A 17,053-nucleotide genomic window follows, 5' to 3' on the forward strand; every position below is an offset into this window, starting at 1 on the left:
AGTTAAATTAAATTTAAATAATTCTCTTGTGCCATTGTTGCAAGGAATGAAATTTGAATTTAACAAATATTCTCTATTCGTGAAAAGCTAATTTAAAGTTAATTTAAATTTAAATTTTAAATTACGACATTTTAATTGCATACAAATAAAAGATTAATTATTGCTGCGAACTAAATTAATTTGGATAAGTGAATAATTGTTGAGCAAGCAGGAGACGGATCTTATCAAGGGAATGTTGCCTCCAAACCTAACTTTTCAATTATTCAACTCGTGTTTCATCAAACCGTAATAGTTAGTAATTTTTACAATTTTTTACACGATTTTACAATGCTTCACAGTTAGTAACATTTTTGCACACAGAACAAGCATTTTACATTTCTTAAAAGTTTCAAGAATAGTTTTTACAATAGATCACACAGGTAACAGCTTAACACTCAACTTTACATTTTATTAGTGCCCTCTATTTATACAGTTAGCAGAAACAAACTACTCAACCTCAGTTTAGCAAATGCTACTGTACTCTCTGGAATACAATTATGTAGTTACTAGGTAAGTTAAAATAAAACTTACTATTTACTTGTTTTTTTAGCATTTTTGTATTATTTTTGTATTTTAATAGATTGTATATAGTTTATTTTTGGTTTACATGCAAAATTCGTGTCGGAGAAGTTTCCAATAGGCAGACGTTTCTAAATTACTTTGGTTTTCTAAAAACTTTGGTTTTCTACCCTGAACTACTTTGGCAATTTACATTTAATTGATATTTTAATTCCTAGTCAATTTGCTTACTAAATTTCTAAATTCCTTTAATTTAAATTTATTTTTAAGTAATTCACTGCATTTAGTTTTACGTTTGGTTTTGAATATTAATATTACTATACCCATGTCTATATGGATGTCGAAACACGAACTGAGTAACTTTGGAGGCAACTTCCCCTTGATAAGATCTGTTTCCTGCCTGCTCAACGATTATTCATTTATGCAAATTAATTTAGTCTTAAAAAATTGTTAAACATTTTGGGGGTTAATATTTTGGAATATTATATATTTTTTCTTGCTATATATATTTAGATACTTGCTATACTATATATTTAGATACTTGCACTTAATTCGCATATGCTCTCAGAATTTAAATGATATTGTAAATTAGTTCGCAACAATAATTAATCTTTTATTTGTATGCAATTAAAATTTCATAATTTAAAATTCAAATTTAAATTAGCTTTTTACGAATAGAAAATATTTGTTAAATATATATACACACACATATATATTAAACCAAAACTTTTCTAACTTGAACAGAAACCTTTGGTTCCCTTCCTCCTTCCTTTGAATTGCGGCGTCCTTTTTCGCTTAACCTTTCCTCTTGGTAAGACGCTCCTCATCCCCGCTCCTACTCATTTGCCTAAAATGACGTAGTAACGTAAAACCCGTGTACATGGAAATTATTGTATTCAATTAGGGCTGAAAAATATCTTATCTCAAAAGGATGATTTGATATGCGTAAAAATTAAGATTGTGATACTTCAAGCTGAATTGCGTTAAATGCATCATTGTAGCTTTTACCTTCAGCCACTTCTGTTTTCTCAGCCATGACGAATATCGAAAGCTTCTAAAAGGTACCAGATTCATTCCTTAATGTTTTAAATCATTATATTTTAATAAAGTCGAGAGGATAAAAGCGTAAGCGAGAAAGGAAGAGTGTCGCAGTACTTTAGAGGAGCAAGGGAGGAAGTCGAAAAGTTTCAGTTCCGAGTTAAAAATATTTTGGTTTACAATTTATTTTGATTGGGCAAGAGGTATCTGCATTAAGCGTTACGTAGGATCGCACGATTAATTTGAATGAAGCAGTTTGATTCTATAACATATAGGCATAAAGGCGTCCTCCGTTACAATTCTTATTTTTCTTGTTTCTACTAAAATTCGGCAATGTACTATAACAACGTCGGATCCTGTTTGACTTTCATTTGTATAAAGTACCACAAGGCAAACAGTTGTAAAACGATTTATCTTCTTTCGCAAACTTTTAGTCGGCACACAGATAATACATACCTGCTGTCTGAAAAAGATACTTCACTCTAAGGACATTTTCCTAAAGTGCTCTTTTCAAAGAGACTACCACCCTATTAAGAGCTTTGTGTCAACTGACAGCCGCCTGCAGAAAGGTGGGGGAAGGAAGACCAGATCGCATCGTCTAATCACGTCTTAAGCAATCTTCGCGAACTTCGGGCTCCGTGTATACACGTCTTAAGCATTTTTCGTGCGATTTGAAATTCGTGTAAAGACGTCTTAAGCATTTTTAAAGAAATTCCAAAAACGTTTAAACACGTCTTAAGCAGTTAAAGTGTTAAATTGCCTTACTCTCCCGACTTACATGGCTATGGTTTGATGGCTCTATGTTTCTTCATGTCAGTGAAAGGTACGGATAACAACTCTTCTTCGCGATTTTTAAGATAGAGAGATGAAGTCCCCAAATTGAATAAAAAATAAAAGAAGTTATAGCCAATTAAATTTAGAAATTTGCTTTCCTATTTTCTATCTTATATATATACTATCTTATATATATACTATCTCATATATCTACTAGCTATATCTCTGGCGTAATTAATCATTTAATTTCATAGAATTGTGCATGACATTAATAGCAATTTTTAATTATTTTTTTTTATTTCTGTCTTTTATATATATATACGTGGAGAGGTTAAGTAAAGGCCGTTTGAAAATGAAAACCAAACGAAAGAAAATTTTCAAAAACCAAATTTATTTTCAGATTCTCTATATATTTTTCTATTTCTCAACCAAGTTTACCAAGTTTGTTTAAACACTTACCATACCTTAGAACTAGATTTTGAATATCATCTTCATAGAAACTTGCTTCCTGCTCGATAACCAAGAGGTCCGGACATTTTTACATCTTCGTCATCGTTGTAGTGGTGCCGCCGAGATCATGTTTGAAACAAAGGAAAAGATGAAAATCGCTCGGCGCTAGGTCTGGTCTGGACGGGTGGTCCAAAATTTTCCAGCCAAATGAGCTCAGGTCTGAGCTGCGGTGTGGGGGCTTGCATTGTCATCGGGTAGCAACATTCCCTCTGTCACCATGAAAATGAGTAATGAAATAAGGAAAATGAAGAGGACTGTTAAAAAACAACATATCTTCACTCTACAGGACTGCATAGTATGCGGAAAATTAAATAGGCCGTTTTGTTGTTAATATGACAGTAGGTATAAATACTTATATATTTGAAAAAGCTACACATCCAGCATTGACTTCCTGCTAAGGTATAATCCCTTCATTCGAAACTTTAAAAGATGGCCTATTCAGTGCTAAGTTTACGTAATATATGTGGCTAGGATTATTTGTTTGTGGGGAGCAGCATGCCCACCGTTACGGGTTCCGAGCGTTACGGGTTTAGCCCTGAAATTCCAAAGTTTCTCAAAATGTCATGAATAAGTGATATTTTCTTGATTTTAATTAAAAAATGACTCACTCATTTTGTACCTTGATTCCTTTTCTTCCAATATACATCCAAACTGAAGTCAGATACATTAAAATGTAGCAGAAATTTTGATGTATAATGAATATAGAAGGCAACCTTCTAAACTTCTTTTTGGAAATTTCTATGTCGATGAGTTTTTGAAGGAGGGAAGGCCCGAGTATGGATTCACTTCAAACGAGCTTTCGACCACTTGTCCTTGTTTTCTATTTGTACTTATATAATTGATAACATCATAATGTACTTCGTCCTCCCGGGAGTAAAATCATACTGATTATCATAGTGTTTTTAACTTCCATTGAAAATTTTAGTTTATTTGAAATTTGTTTATGTAAAAATTTCCCGAGGACCTTTAAAAGACTTTTTGGTCTAGAGCTATGATTATTGTTCTTTGGTATCAAAACTAATTTAGCAATTTTCCAGATTCCGGGAAAAGATCATAAATAGAGCTCATATTATACAATGAATTAAGGAAAACCTTGAAAAAATTTTACATCAAATCTTTATAAATATAAAATGTAATCCATTTAGCCTGGGCTAGCTTCCTGCCGGCATCTGATGAACCGCTGTTTTTATCTCGTCCCACGTAAAAGTTTCCTCTTTTTCTTCACTTTCATTCATTCTTTCAACGTCTTGGGTAAAAGAAGAATTCTGAACGGTGCCCACGTTTAAAATACCTTTAGCAATATTTCTCTTAATTTCTTCCATATCTGTTTGTCGATGGCCCTCAGATTTATACAAAATTACCTTAAAAAATCATAGTGTTATCAGGTTCAATGTTTCTTCTAATCTTCTTCGGAAGCATACAATGACCTGACTAGGAACAGAGAGCTTACTAAAGCTATGTTCACTAATTGTAGTAAGTAGACAGGATACAGACGAAGGGTATACAAAACCCTTTATTTTTCTTTATATACAATGACTTCCGTACTTCGGAATACAATGACCCTCCACTCGGGGTCTAACGTAAAAGGTATAAAAATAAAACTAAACTCTAATTTAACTTTAGAATAATATACGTGTAAGATTGGCCTTATAGTAACAGGAAGCGTATGTAGCACAGAGACTGTGAACACTACAATACGTTTAATTTATCAAGAGGATTAAAACCTCTGGCCTGGAAGGCAAATAGCAACTGCGTAACTTCTAAGGTAAGCGGCCTGCTTCGAACTCACTGCTTCCTCTCTTCTGCTTGGCAAAAAGGCCACACTTAAATACTTGGCGTTCGCCAGACAACTTTGCATAAACTCCTTCACGCTTATAATTCTGGCCGGAAGTAGAAAATAAGAAGTGATAGTAAAGATTTAAAATAAAATAAACGTTAGTAAAACTTAAGATCCTTACATACTTCCCGCCAGAGTTAATTTGTTTGAAACTGAGGTCTAAAACGACCTTGTTGAAAACTTTTAGCTCTAAAAACTAACGCGAGGCCAACCTTTTACAATCATAACTTAGCTAGAAACTAGAAAATTTAAAAGAAAGAAATTTGTTACAATAGCAGCTCCCGGGATATACAACAATCTTTTTTTTTTCATCTGTACTGCATCTAAACACGAGCTTTATTCAATTCTGGTTCCTTCCAGAGATCTGGAAGGAAAACTAGTTTAATGAAATGTTACAGAATGACATTGCAATTAACATATAGAATATACTTCTCTTAACATTCTTATTTCATTCATGACTATTTTAATTATCTCTCCCCGTGCTCTCTGACATGTGTTGTAAAAGAACACCAAACACGAATGTGTTTCTGTCTACGTGTGCCACACTTCCTCCTACAATCAAAACACTAACGTGTTAAAATTCAACATACGAGACCTCTTAACACACCCTACTTTCAACTTTAAACCCTGAGGTACTATTCTAAAAGTGGCTAACTCTAAAGTGTAGCGTCAGAGAGCCTAACTACATCATTCAACCTTTACCACATATTTGCCATGATTTAATCTTTACAGTCACACGAATAACAAATTTTTAACATTACTTTCACTTTTACCATATCACGGTATTTCTTAACATTTAAAATAACAGTTCACATGTATATAAGAACATATCAACATGCCGTTAATTTTACACATTTGAAAACATACATTAGTAGTACATTGTTAACTTCTATTCTTTTCAAAGCAAGTGCCAATTCTTTCTACATTGAAATAATACTACATTTCAAAAAGTCTTTCAGACTAAAACTTCTTTCTTGCTAGAATGTTTTAAATAAAATTTATACAATAACTTTTTACAATATTTAAGTCTTTACACAACGCTATTATACATCAACTTTAGTTTTACGCACGAGTAATTTAAAAACATAATACGAAAATCGGTCGCAACTCATTTCTCGCCCTTTCGGCGATAAAGGTAGACCTCGCATGAGGTAAAACTTCTTGAAATCTGCCACTTGCAGTAAAAATGAAAGATTAACTTAAGTTTGCAAAGTAACATAAAATTTTACTTATCTTTGTAATATTCAGACATCCTTTTCTGGGCCCAGTCTTTAAAGGTATAGCAGATAGTAGCTTGGTTGATCCTCCTTCTTGTACGGGCTCGCCCTTCAGTGCTTTCCTCTGGAAGCTTCCGTTTTTCACCACTACGGCCACCCTTGAACATCTTCCTTTTGTCCTCTGCTTGTGGTCTTGGCCGTTTGAAGGCAGCTGGTCTTGGTGGAACCGGGAAACTTCTGTCGTGATCCTGCTTGGACCTCGTTGTTGGCCGTTCAAATTTTTCTTGTACTTTTTCCTCCGCCGCTGATGGCCCTTCCGCAGTTCGGCGACTTTTGCTGCGGAGAGTTCTGTCGGATGAGTCAATCTTCCGTTTCAAAGCCGGGTTATAGTTGCCGTCATTTCTCCTGGTCCTCTTCACATACGTCGTCCTTCTCCCTTCTTCATTCTGGGGGTGTTCGTGAACTCTGTTTTCTGGACGGTGGAACGGCTTCTTTTTCTTTTTACCTTCAATTTTTCCGCGGGGCAATTTTCTTTTCACTTGCTTCTGTCTCTCATTGGCTTGCCCTTGTACTTGTCGTTTTCCCACCTCTGGAACTTGTACCTGCGGTGTCTGCCGTACCGGATCCTGCAAAAGATCTGAAAAGATTTTCATTTTATTACGATCGAAGTAGGGTTTAATTTGATCAATATTTGCGGAACAGGTTTCACCATTTCTTGCCTTTAACACTACAACAGCGTGAGTTATTTTTTCTATAACATATGGTCCTTCAAAGCGTGGAAAAAATTTGGCAGTTTTATCTTCTGGTGCTGAAGAAAGTGAATGCTTAATTTTTAAAACTTCATCCCCTACTTTATAAGTTACTCCCCGTCGTTTCAGATCATAGTATAACTTCTGTTTTCTTTGTGCTACTTCCGTATTCTTTTTTGCTTCTTTTATTAGTTTTTCTATATCACCCATTTTAAATTCTGGGGCTCTTTGTTGCACATAAAATAGTTTATGTAACGGTGTTATAACCTTTCTGCCTAGAAATAACTCAGCAGGAGTTTTGCCCGTTGTATCATGTTTTGCGGTCCTAAGGGCAAAAGCAAATTCATTGACATAGTTATCCCAGCTTTTATGAAAATTTTTAACATAACTACGGATAATTTTCACTATATTTCTGTTGACCCGTTCCGCTATATTTGATTGCGGCCGACACGGGACCATTTTTAAATGACGTATGCCCAGTTTTTGACACATGTCTTCAAATATATTACTTACAAATTGAGGACCATTATCCGATATAACTTTTAGGGGCGCCCCGTATTTTAAAATATATTTATTTAAAATAGAATCGGTAACTAATTTCGCGGAGGCTCGTTTTAAGGGAACAATTTCGGTCCATTTACTAAAATGATCAACCATGACAAGGAGATAGCGATTTTTATTTAACTGACTTTTTGGGGAAGGGCCCAATAAATCGATGCCGATTATTTCGTTTGGAAATTCGGATTTAATACTATTTAGAAACCCGGCCGGGCGGAAATTAATATAATTAACGGCTTGACATGTTGGGCAGGACTGGACATACGCCCTTGTTAACTTTTGCAGTTCAGGAAAGTAGACTGCCTCGCGTACGCGTTGGATAGTTTTTCGAATACCAGCATGAGAAGCTAAAGGGCTGTCATGGAGCTCTTGCAGGATATTTAATCTAAGACTAGCTGGGATAACAGGTCGAAATTCGTTGTTGGAATTCGTAGTTTTTGTGTAGAATAATAGACCATCTATTAGTTCGTAATGGGCCGCCCTATTTCTTATCGCCACAATATCTTGGTGGCTAAAATTTTCAGGATCCTTCAAATACTCATAAATACTTCCAAACTCAGGACCCTTACCCAGTTCGGTTATTACAGTTTCTCGGGAATTTATTGTACACGCTGTAATCATTTCAACTTTTACGGTATTACCCTGTTCGTCTAATTTAATTCGTGATAGGGCATCTGCTACGATATTTTCCTTTCCGGGGGTATGCTTGATTACCAGATTATATTCTTGCAGCTTGAGTGCCCATCTTATTAACCTTGGGGATAAATTTTTCCCTGAGTACAATCTAGTTACCGCCGCATGATCAGAATATACTGTTATCGGCGCCTTTCCAAAATAGACTCGGAACTTTTGCACTGCTAACAGAACTGCAAGTGCCTCTCTCTCGGTCGCGGAATAGTTTCTTTGTGTTTGATTTAAAGTTCGGCTAAAAAATGCCACGGGCTGCTGATTTTGCGAAAGTACCGCTCCTACCGCATAATCCGAAGCATCCGCTGAAATTTCTAAATTTTCATCCTTTTCAGGAAATTTCAACACAGGGGCTTGCGTTAATGCTTGTTTTAATTTTTCGAAAGCACTATTGGCTTCGGCCGTCCACGAGAATCTTGCCTTTTTCCTTTTTAATTTTAACAATGGCTCAGCGATAGCCGCAAAATCTTTTATAAAGGACCTATAATATGAACAAAGTCCTAGAAAAGAAGAGAGCTTCTTTGCCGTGTTTGGAGTCGGATACTTTTGTACAGCGATTATTTTTGATTCATCTGTCTCGATCCCTTTTTGCGATATTTTGTAACCTAAATATTTTAATTCAGGGGCTGCAAATTTGCACTTTTCGACATTAACTTTTAGACCGGCCTCATTTAATAAAGAAAACACCTGTCTTAAATCCTGTATATGTTGGTCGAGATTATCACTAGTAATAATGATATCGTCTAAATAGATAAATGTGGACTTTCCAAGAACAGGTCTTAACACAATGTCCATGCATCGCTGAAATGTTGCTGGGGCGCCTGAAAGGCCAAACGGCATACGCAAAAATGCATAAGTGCCAGACTTGGTTATAAAAGCAGTCTTAGGCACGTCCTCAGGCCTGACCCCTATTTGAAAATAACCATTCGTTAAGTCTAAAGTCGTCATAAATTTGGTTGATTTTATGTTCCTTAAAATTTCTTCTATGATCGGTAACGGATATACCGGATATTTTGTTATGGAATTTAATTTACGGTAATCAATAGCGAATCTCCACCTTTTTGGATGCTCCAAAGGATAATCATTATTTTTCTTACATAAAACCACCGGACTAGCATAACTACTTGAGATGGGCGTTATGATCTTTTTACGTAGCATATCGGTAATATGCCATTCTATAATTTTTTCCTTATTCTTATCATACCGGTATGGTTTTTGATGAACCGGCAATGCATCTCCGGTGTCAATACTATGGTTAGTAACCTGAGTAAATCCTGGAATATCACTAAATAAGGAAGCAAATTCACTTACCACTTGTCGGATTCTATCTTGCTCGTCATTAGGCAGGTGGTCAAGATTTAACCTTGGCGGTTCAAACTTTTCTACACGCACTGGTTTCATCGTCAGCTTAAGGGACGCTTCATTAAAATCCAGTGTAGCTTGTGTGTCTGAAAGAAAGTCTATTCCTAGGATTAAATTTGCTTGCAAATTCTTTACTATAAAAAACATCACCTTTACTTGTTCGTCCTTGATACGGATGTACAAAGGTACTTTACCTACGCACTTACATTGTTCTCCTTGCGCCGCTAATACTGTTGTATTATCTGCATTATATATGCGGTATTTGCGAAAATACTTTCTAAAAAAGACTTCTGCCACACAGGAACACTGCGCGCCGGTATCCAGGAGTGCGGTGGCCGGGATATTATTTACCAAGACTTCAATCTTCGGAAGAGTTAAATTTTTCACCATTACTGTATTTAACTTGTAGGAAGAGGGGTTTTCGTGGCCTTCGGATTTCCGCACCCTCTCGTCAGCAGAAATCCGTTTTAGTTTAAATTATTTTTCCTTTCCGTGCTTTCCTTCTTTTTCCCCTGGCCTTGAGACTTTTTTCCTGGGTTGCTATTGAACTGTCGACGTTCGCCGGCTGTTTTTGAATGCTCGGGTTTCCTTGCCCACTGATTCGCTTTTTCTCCGTAGCCATGTGCTTGAGTTTGCTGTAGTCTTGGCGTACCAAATTGGTTTCGCTGTTGATATTGGCGTCTTCTTTCGACGTCCGCCGTTCTTCTACTTTCAAACTGGATTGCTAGCTCAAATAACTTTTCCAGTGTAGTCGGATTTCGTTATTCAATAAAGTCTTGCACTTGGGGTAGTAACCTCGGCAAAATCACTTGAATTATTTCAGGATCCGGACGGTTTCCATACAAGAGCTTGAAAACGTGAATTTTTCTTAAAATAAAACTCGAGAGGTTTTCCATTCTTTGTTGATATATACTGAAAAGTTCTGTTTCTAATTTCGCACGATCCCTTACAACAGGGAAGGCTTTTAGTAGGGCAGTCTTGAAATTTTCGTAGGTATAGGTGGGACTTCCTGCTTGACCCAAGAGACTTCTGCCGATACATTTGAACCAGTTAAGCGCTTGGCCCCTCAAAGCGCTGGTAGCTAAGGTAACTTTCTGAAACTCGTGCACGGGGTAGAGCATGAAGTGGTCATCCAATTTTTCCAAAAAACTGGTTACCTGTGAGTTTCCATGAAACGTTGCTTCTGGTTTCATCGAAGCGCGCATGGTCTGGACGATGTACCCAAATCCTTCCAGGGCGGCAGCTGGCATTTCTGGATTCTGAGCCGTTTCTGCAGGCAGCACAGGTTCTTCTTGAAATTCGGCCATGGTTATTCTTCGTCTTTGGGCGCCACTATCAGGTTCAATGTTTCTTCTAATCTTCTTCGGAAACATACAATGACCTGACTAGGAACAGAGAGCTTACTAAAGCTATGTTCACTAATTGTAGTAAGTAGACAGGATACAGCGAAGGGTATACAAAACCCTTTATTTTTCTTTATATACAATGACTTCCGTACTTCGGAATACAATGACCCTCCACTCGGGGTCTAACGTAAAAGGTATAAAAATAAAACTAAACTCTAATTTAACTTTAGAATAATATACGTGTAAGATTGGCCTTATAGTAACAGGAAGCGTATGTAGCACAGAGACTGTGAACACTACAATACGTTTAATTTATCAAGAGGATTAAAACCTCTGGCCTGGAAGGCAAATAGCAACTGCGTAACTTCTAAGGTAAGCGGCCTGCTTCGAACTCACGGCTTCCTCTCTTCTGCTTGGCAAAAAGGCCACACTTAAATACTTGGCGTTCGCCAGACAACTTTGCATAAAATCCTTCACGCTTATGATTCTGGCCGGAAGTAGAAAATAAGAAGTGATAGTAAAGATTTAAAATGAAATAAACGTTAGTAAAACTTAAGATCCTTACAGTGTTTGTTACTTTTTATAAAGTATTTTATCTTGCAGTTGTATTTTGATTTAGTAATCACTTTTTTTAGCTCTGTCTTTTCTTCTTTTCCAACATCTTGTTTAATCTTCGAGTCATTTATACTTCATATTCTGTGACCATCTACTCCTTCTTCATTCGATATACTTTCCGCTGTATTGTAATTTCTCCATTACATCTTTTTAAACTTCTACAGAATCCTTTTATTCGAGTAATATTTCTTGTAATAGTAGAACATTCTTCTAATTCAATTGTTATTTTGTTTGTTTGAGACTCTTCTTCTGATATTGCAATGTTATGATCATTATATTTCACACTGGAGGGACCGAGAACTAAATCCACATATACTACTCCCACTGGAAAAGGTTGATTTTGGATTTAAAATCATCAAAAAGTAAAATACTGTTGCATAAAAATAAATATTATACTCTTCAAATACATGTCTCTAGCGGCAACCGTGTCTGCCCCCTCCCCCCAATAAAACGTGCTCTGCATTAAAATCTGCTAAAATGAGATAAGTTAAAATCTCATCTAATTTGAACAAGCACTTACTTATCTCTTCTTCCGGTAAGAAGTAGGCGCAGATTTTGATAATTGGAATGCCTTGAATGTTCGCAGAATCTGAGGAACAATCAGCGATGAAATCAATGTTCGAATTTGCAACGATTATGACTGTCCAACTATTATGTGTCCCTTTCGTACGAATACTCTCTGGTCTCGATTTGTATAGACAAAAGCGCTCTTAACCTCTTCGTCGTACGTAACGCGTCTAACGCGTTCAAGTGAAACTTCCGCAGGGCGGCCGTGACGCGCCTCAAGCATTCTTCTACAGGGAGAGATGGCTTCAACGTCTACTCAGCAGAAAAAAAAAAAAAAAAAATGAGATTGTGAATTGGAAAGACAGAAGGATATACGTTTCATGAGTACAGTCGATAATAACTCGATGACTGATGTTGTAACACGGAAAAGAACTGTAAAAAATCCAATAATTGTAAAAGATTACAACAAAATGGGAGGAGTGGACCGCCTGGATCAGATGTTATCAAATTATCCTGCTGTTAGAAATAAGAGGAGATATTATTATTTTTTTTACCTTATGCTTTATTTCCCTATAATTTTATTTAATATTCATTGACATTCATCCACCACGAAAGTCATGTATGGAAAGTTATGATGTACAGAGAAAACAACATTACACGCTACGAAAAACAGACGGTCGCTGGGGGGAAATTTTCGTGGTCAGGAGAGGACGGCGAAAGGGTTAAAACAATATGGTTCTTGTATATGAATTATTTCAGAGGTAAAAGTTAGTATTTTATCTATTGCAGTAAGTTGGACTGGGGTGGCTTGTTAATGGTTAAGATTTATACTTAAAATAATCATTAAACTCAGAAATGTCCAATTATCAGTAATCAATAAAGATTCCGTCCTATATCAGAACACTAATTTCGAATTTAAGATCAATAGTTAAAATCAATATAATCTTACAAACTTTTAGTCGATAAAATCCTATATATATATGATACAATCCTGTATGCATGATAAAATCAGCAAGTCTTGTCTTCCAATAAAAAAACTGTTGAATACAAGTTGTCTTAATCTTATTTTGAGTTTCGGTATATTTATGTTTTACTTCAATTATGCAACATTGAAAAACTTTATTGTTGCATTTATAATTAGTAAATTTCGTGTATTGATACAATGCTGAAAACCGGTTACCTTGTTGAAAGAACTGAAACTTTGTTTGCCAATGTATTTAAGAAACCCTCAGACCATCAAATAGTTACACTGATTCGCTTGTACAGGATATGTCTATTTTTCATCAAAGTTTACTTTATTATTGTATTGCATTTTGTTACTTTTCTATGCTTAATAATGTCTCAAGTCCATTTTACACTTCATTTTCAGTACGAAACATTAATTACAAACACATTTTCTTACTCGTTGTAGAGGAAATAATTGATTTCAATGGAATTTCATAAAATACATAAAAAAATATTATATTGAATTCAACAGTTCCTACACAAGGTTTTCAAGATAAGAACTGTAAAAAATTATATTATACTATCCAAGCAAAAATTTTCAAGAACTGTGAATTTTTACGATTTTTTCTTTAAAAAATTAGAATAATTTTTATAATATTTGGAGAAAACATTTCAAGAACTGTGAATTTTTACGATTTTTTCTTTAAAAAATTAGAATAATTTTTATAATATTTGGAGAAAACATTTCAAGAACTCTAAAAGCGTATTTTTAGAGAAAACATATTTTTATAGAAAATTGGACTGTACATTTAGATTAGATATTATATGATATTTTTTGTAATATTTCCAAATTACATTTTATAAGTCGTTTTCTACGCTAAAATATGAGAAAATTCATCAACAAAATGACGGAGGACAACAAAATGACGGAATGTAAACCTAAAGGCTACATTTCTGAAAAAAAGTCATTTTTTCCTCATTGAAAAACCACATATTATATGTATTGTACAAAATTTATCTTCATTTGCTAACACTCTAAAAAGGATTTTCTATCGCCAAGCCTTTCTCTCTTTGAAGGGAGGGGGAACTACGTTAAATATAAATTATGAAAAAAAAAACTACTAACTTTAATTTAGTAAATATTCTTTTAATTTCTTCCCTTGATTTGGCTATGTCCCAGTTCTGCATCTAAGCTGCGTCGTGTGAAAAAAACTAATCCACATTATGTCATCTCATTAACCTTGCAATGCGGTTAGCTCTTGTCCAATGATCGTTTAAAATTTAAACAATTCAATCAACTCTATAAATACTCTTGCTCAAATGAGCACTTATCTTTGCTTCCCTGCCTCTCTCTATGCTAAGATGTGCTTTTCATCCCTGGGCTGGTTTTCTGTGTCGTCCGTTGTATAAAAAATATAATAAGCCAAGAAAAATCGTGGGGTGCTTGTCGCACCCAAAATGCTGTATAATTGAAAATGTGTGTCTTAAAAAGTTATTCATCGAGAAATAAAATTATGTAGTGAATCTACAGCTGCTTTTGGTCTCCAAATTCCATATCCTCCAAATTCTATCTGTATGCCAGCAACATCTATAATCATCTCGGCCGTGACAAAAATGTAATTGGTGTCTTTTCTTCCACGCATACTGAAATATTCTTACATAAATATGTAAAAATAATTCGCTTTCTCTAATGTTACAGTAAATTTGTATTTTATTTAATTTACAATGTGTTGAAATGTTAATTTTTTGCAGCGGTGTTTTTTATCTGCTGTTTATTTTACTAGATACTAACTGAAATTAATTAAATATACTATTGCATACTTTTTGAAAGTTCTGAAATGTTAATAGTTTTAAGGAATTGGCTATATTATTAATCATTCATTCAAGTTATTCCTATGATTAAAATAATGGTGATTGCAATAATGATTGCTAGATAATTATATTGTAATAGGAGATTAAAAAAATCCTTTTTATGTCTTTTAATTTGCTAAATAATGTTTACTTCTTGTCACTGAATTACTTATAGCTTTGAGTCTTAGAAAAATTAGGAAATTTGAAGGACACTACTAATTCCTCTTCTTTACCTTTCCTTCATATCTGTGAAATCAAAACTGCAAATTTTGTGATCACTGAAATCAATATTAAATTTCATAAACGTATTTTGGTACTATTTAGTAAAGAATTCTTCTTATTATAATGTTCAGCTTTGTATTTCAACAAGTCCTAAGATGATTATTATACAGTATGAAAGTAATTGAACATAATATTATAAAATACTGAATAGAAACTTTTGTTAATATTCTTCAAAAATAATATCTGTTAAGTTATTAATTGTAACTGCAAATGTATAAACGGTCATTTAAATACTTTTTGGAAGTCTTCGAAAAGGTAATTATTATACATTATTAAAAATAGGCGAATCTGAATATTGAACAAATTGTCCATACTCAAATCTGCAGCAAGAGAAGTCTTGGAAGGATCAGACGCCTTCCGTGATGTCACACAGTAGCAAACCAGGTAATTTGGTCATTTCACCGTAACTCCGTCGTACATTCGAGGCCTTTATAAAGCCATCTTTCAACAAGATAATATATACAGGATAATTCAGCAACATAATACCGCATACTGGCTGTGATGTCCAGATCTTTATTTTGCAGTATCTTCCCACTATATCCTCTTCCTCACATATTTAAACGTTAGAAATTATCAACCACTGATCCATACACATGTGGGAAAAAGAGGAGATCTAACCGAGAGATTTTATATTAGACACGCAAATAACTATGATATCAAACTTAAAATATTCTCAGTGCACCATCGAACGACATGTAATAGAACTTAAATCCATCATCGATTTTATTTACATCAACAGGGCTTCAACCTGTGTCACCCATAAACTGTACTCTCATACTGTGACTTCAGTGATTCCGTGACAAATTTTTGTAACCTTTTTAAAATTATAAATAAATTGACAGTTGGGGGCCGCTGAAGAAGCTAGATGGTTAATGTACTGTAACTTTACTAATTTTGTCGGTAATGCTGTTTTGATACTCCATATACTTGCATCTGACCTGACTGTGTTGCCATGACCTTCATCGGTACAGAGATTGTTCGACTGTTGCTTTGGCTGGCAAGATTTCTTGTCCATTGAAAACATATGGTAATGGCTGCCGAGGAAGGGCGAGTCTCAACTCGCCAGTATCTGTGGCTGATAAACTCTGGCATAGAGCTGAAGCCGCATGGAGGGAAGTATCCGTGTCTGTCATCCAAGTTTATTTCGACATGATGAACAGCTGGGCTGCTAGAGCTGGAACTCTGTGTAGTGAATTCTGTACGCTGCGTGATTCAAATTACCTATAAATTCACTCATTTTCTCCTTCCATTATATCGTCTATGTACAGTAAATAACATTCTGTTGTTTGTTTGCTTTCCTGATGTAGTAAATGTAATGGCCAGTAATATGTATGCAATGCAAATCACGCAATAAACGTCGTAAACTAAAACAATGAAAGCAGCCGTACTTTTAGAATTGTGATAAAGGAGAGTAAGTATATATATATATATATATATACACATCCATCATCAAAAATATGAGAAGTATTTTCGATGACAGATGACGTAGACACGTGATTACAGAATTTGGTTCATAGCGATGTAACAGCAACCGTAGCCAGTTATTTTTATTGTAAAGAAAACATTTTTGTAAACTATGCAGCTTAATTGGCGCAATCTACACTCTCGGTCTTGGCGAAAAACGTTTGTGATCTTTCCAGTCTTTATAATAATGTATTTGGTTCAAGAAAGATCAGCAAAAACAGGTTTCCTGTAAACAAGCGAGAAAAGAGATAGCAGATTATAATTTCATTACAAGATTAGAAATACTGAAGTTTCGGTTTTCCTTTTATTTCTATTGGTTCGGGAACGTTTTTGTTTCAAATGTTAATGTAGTTGTTGACTGAAATCTTACGTAAGTACATGCGCTGAAACCTATGAAAGCATGAATGTAAATAAGGTTTTAACATCACTTTTGTTAATATATTTCTTGGTAGATTTTGAACATACATTCTAGAATAAAAGTTTATTCAATAAAATTTTAATTATTGATTTAATTTTTGCATTTAAATTTTTCTATTTGTCATTAGTTTGAATTACAGATTTCTTTTCATTCAAATCTACCATTTTGGTAAACATATTCAACTTTTATAAGGTTTAAAAATATATTGTTTTTCTTTTCCTTTTTCAGATACATCCGTAAAGTTAGAAAAAATTGAGTAAGTATTTATTGTGAAGCTTTTTTTTGTGTGTTAGTTAGTTGAAACATTAAATATTATTCTTTGCTTATATTTTCTA

General features: G+C 34.6%; 1 protein-coding gene across 1 annotated transcript in view; it reads left to right on the plus strand.

The window, feature by feature from the left end:
* LOC118182172 (protein turtle-like) overlaps window positions 1–17,053 on the plus strand; it is a 553,469-nt gene that overhangs the window by 471,495 nt on the left and 64,921 nt on the right. Inside the window, exon 10 of the mRNA XM_085818215.1 lies at window positions 16,947–16,974. Within this exon, the coding sequence (XP_085674341.1) occupies window positions 16,947–16,974 (28 nt within the window). The remainder of the gene's footprint in view (window positions 1–16,946; window positions 16,975–17,053) is intronic.

The sequence above is a fragment of the Stegodyphus dumicola genome, chromosome 6 (genome assembly GCF_044657685.1).
Source record: "Stegodyphus dumicola isolate Sdum_Otavi_A_Nest chromosome 6, ASM4465768v1".
NCBI classification, from domain to species: domain Eukaryota; kingdom Metazoa; phylum Arthropoda; class Arachnida; order Araneae; family Eresidae; genus Stegodyphus; species Stegodyphus dumicola.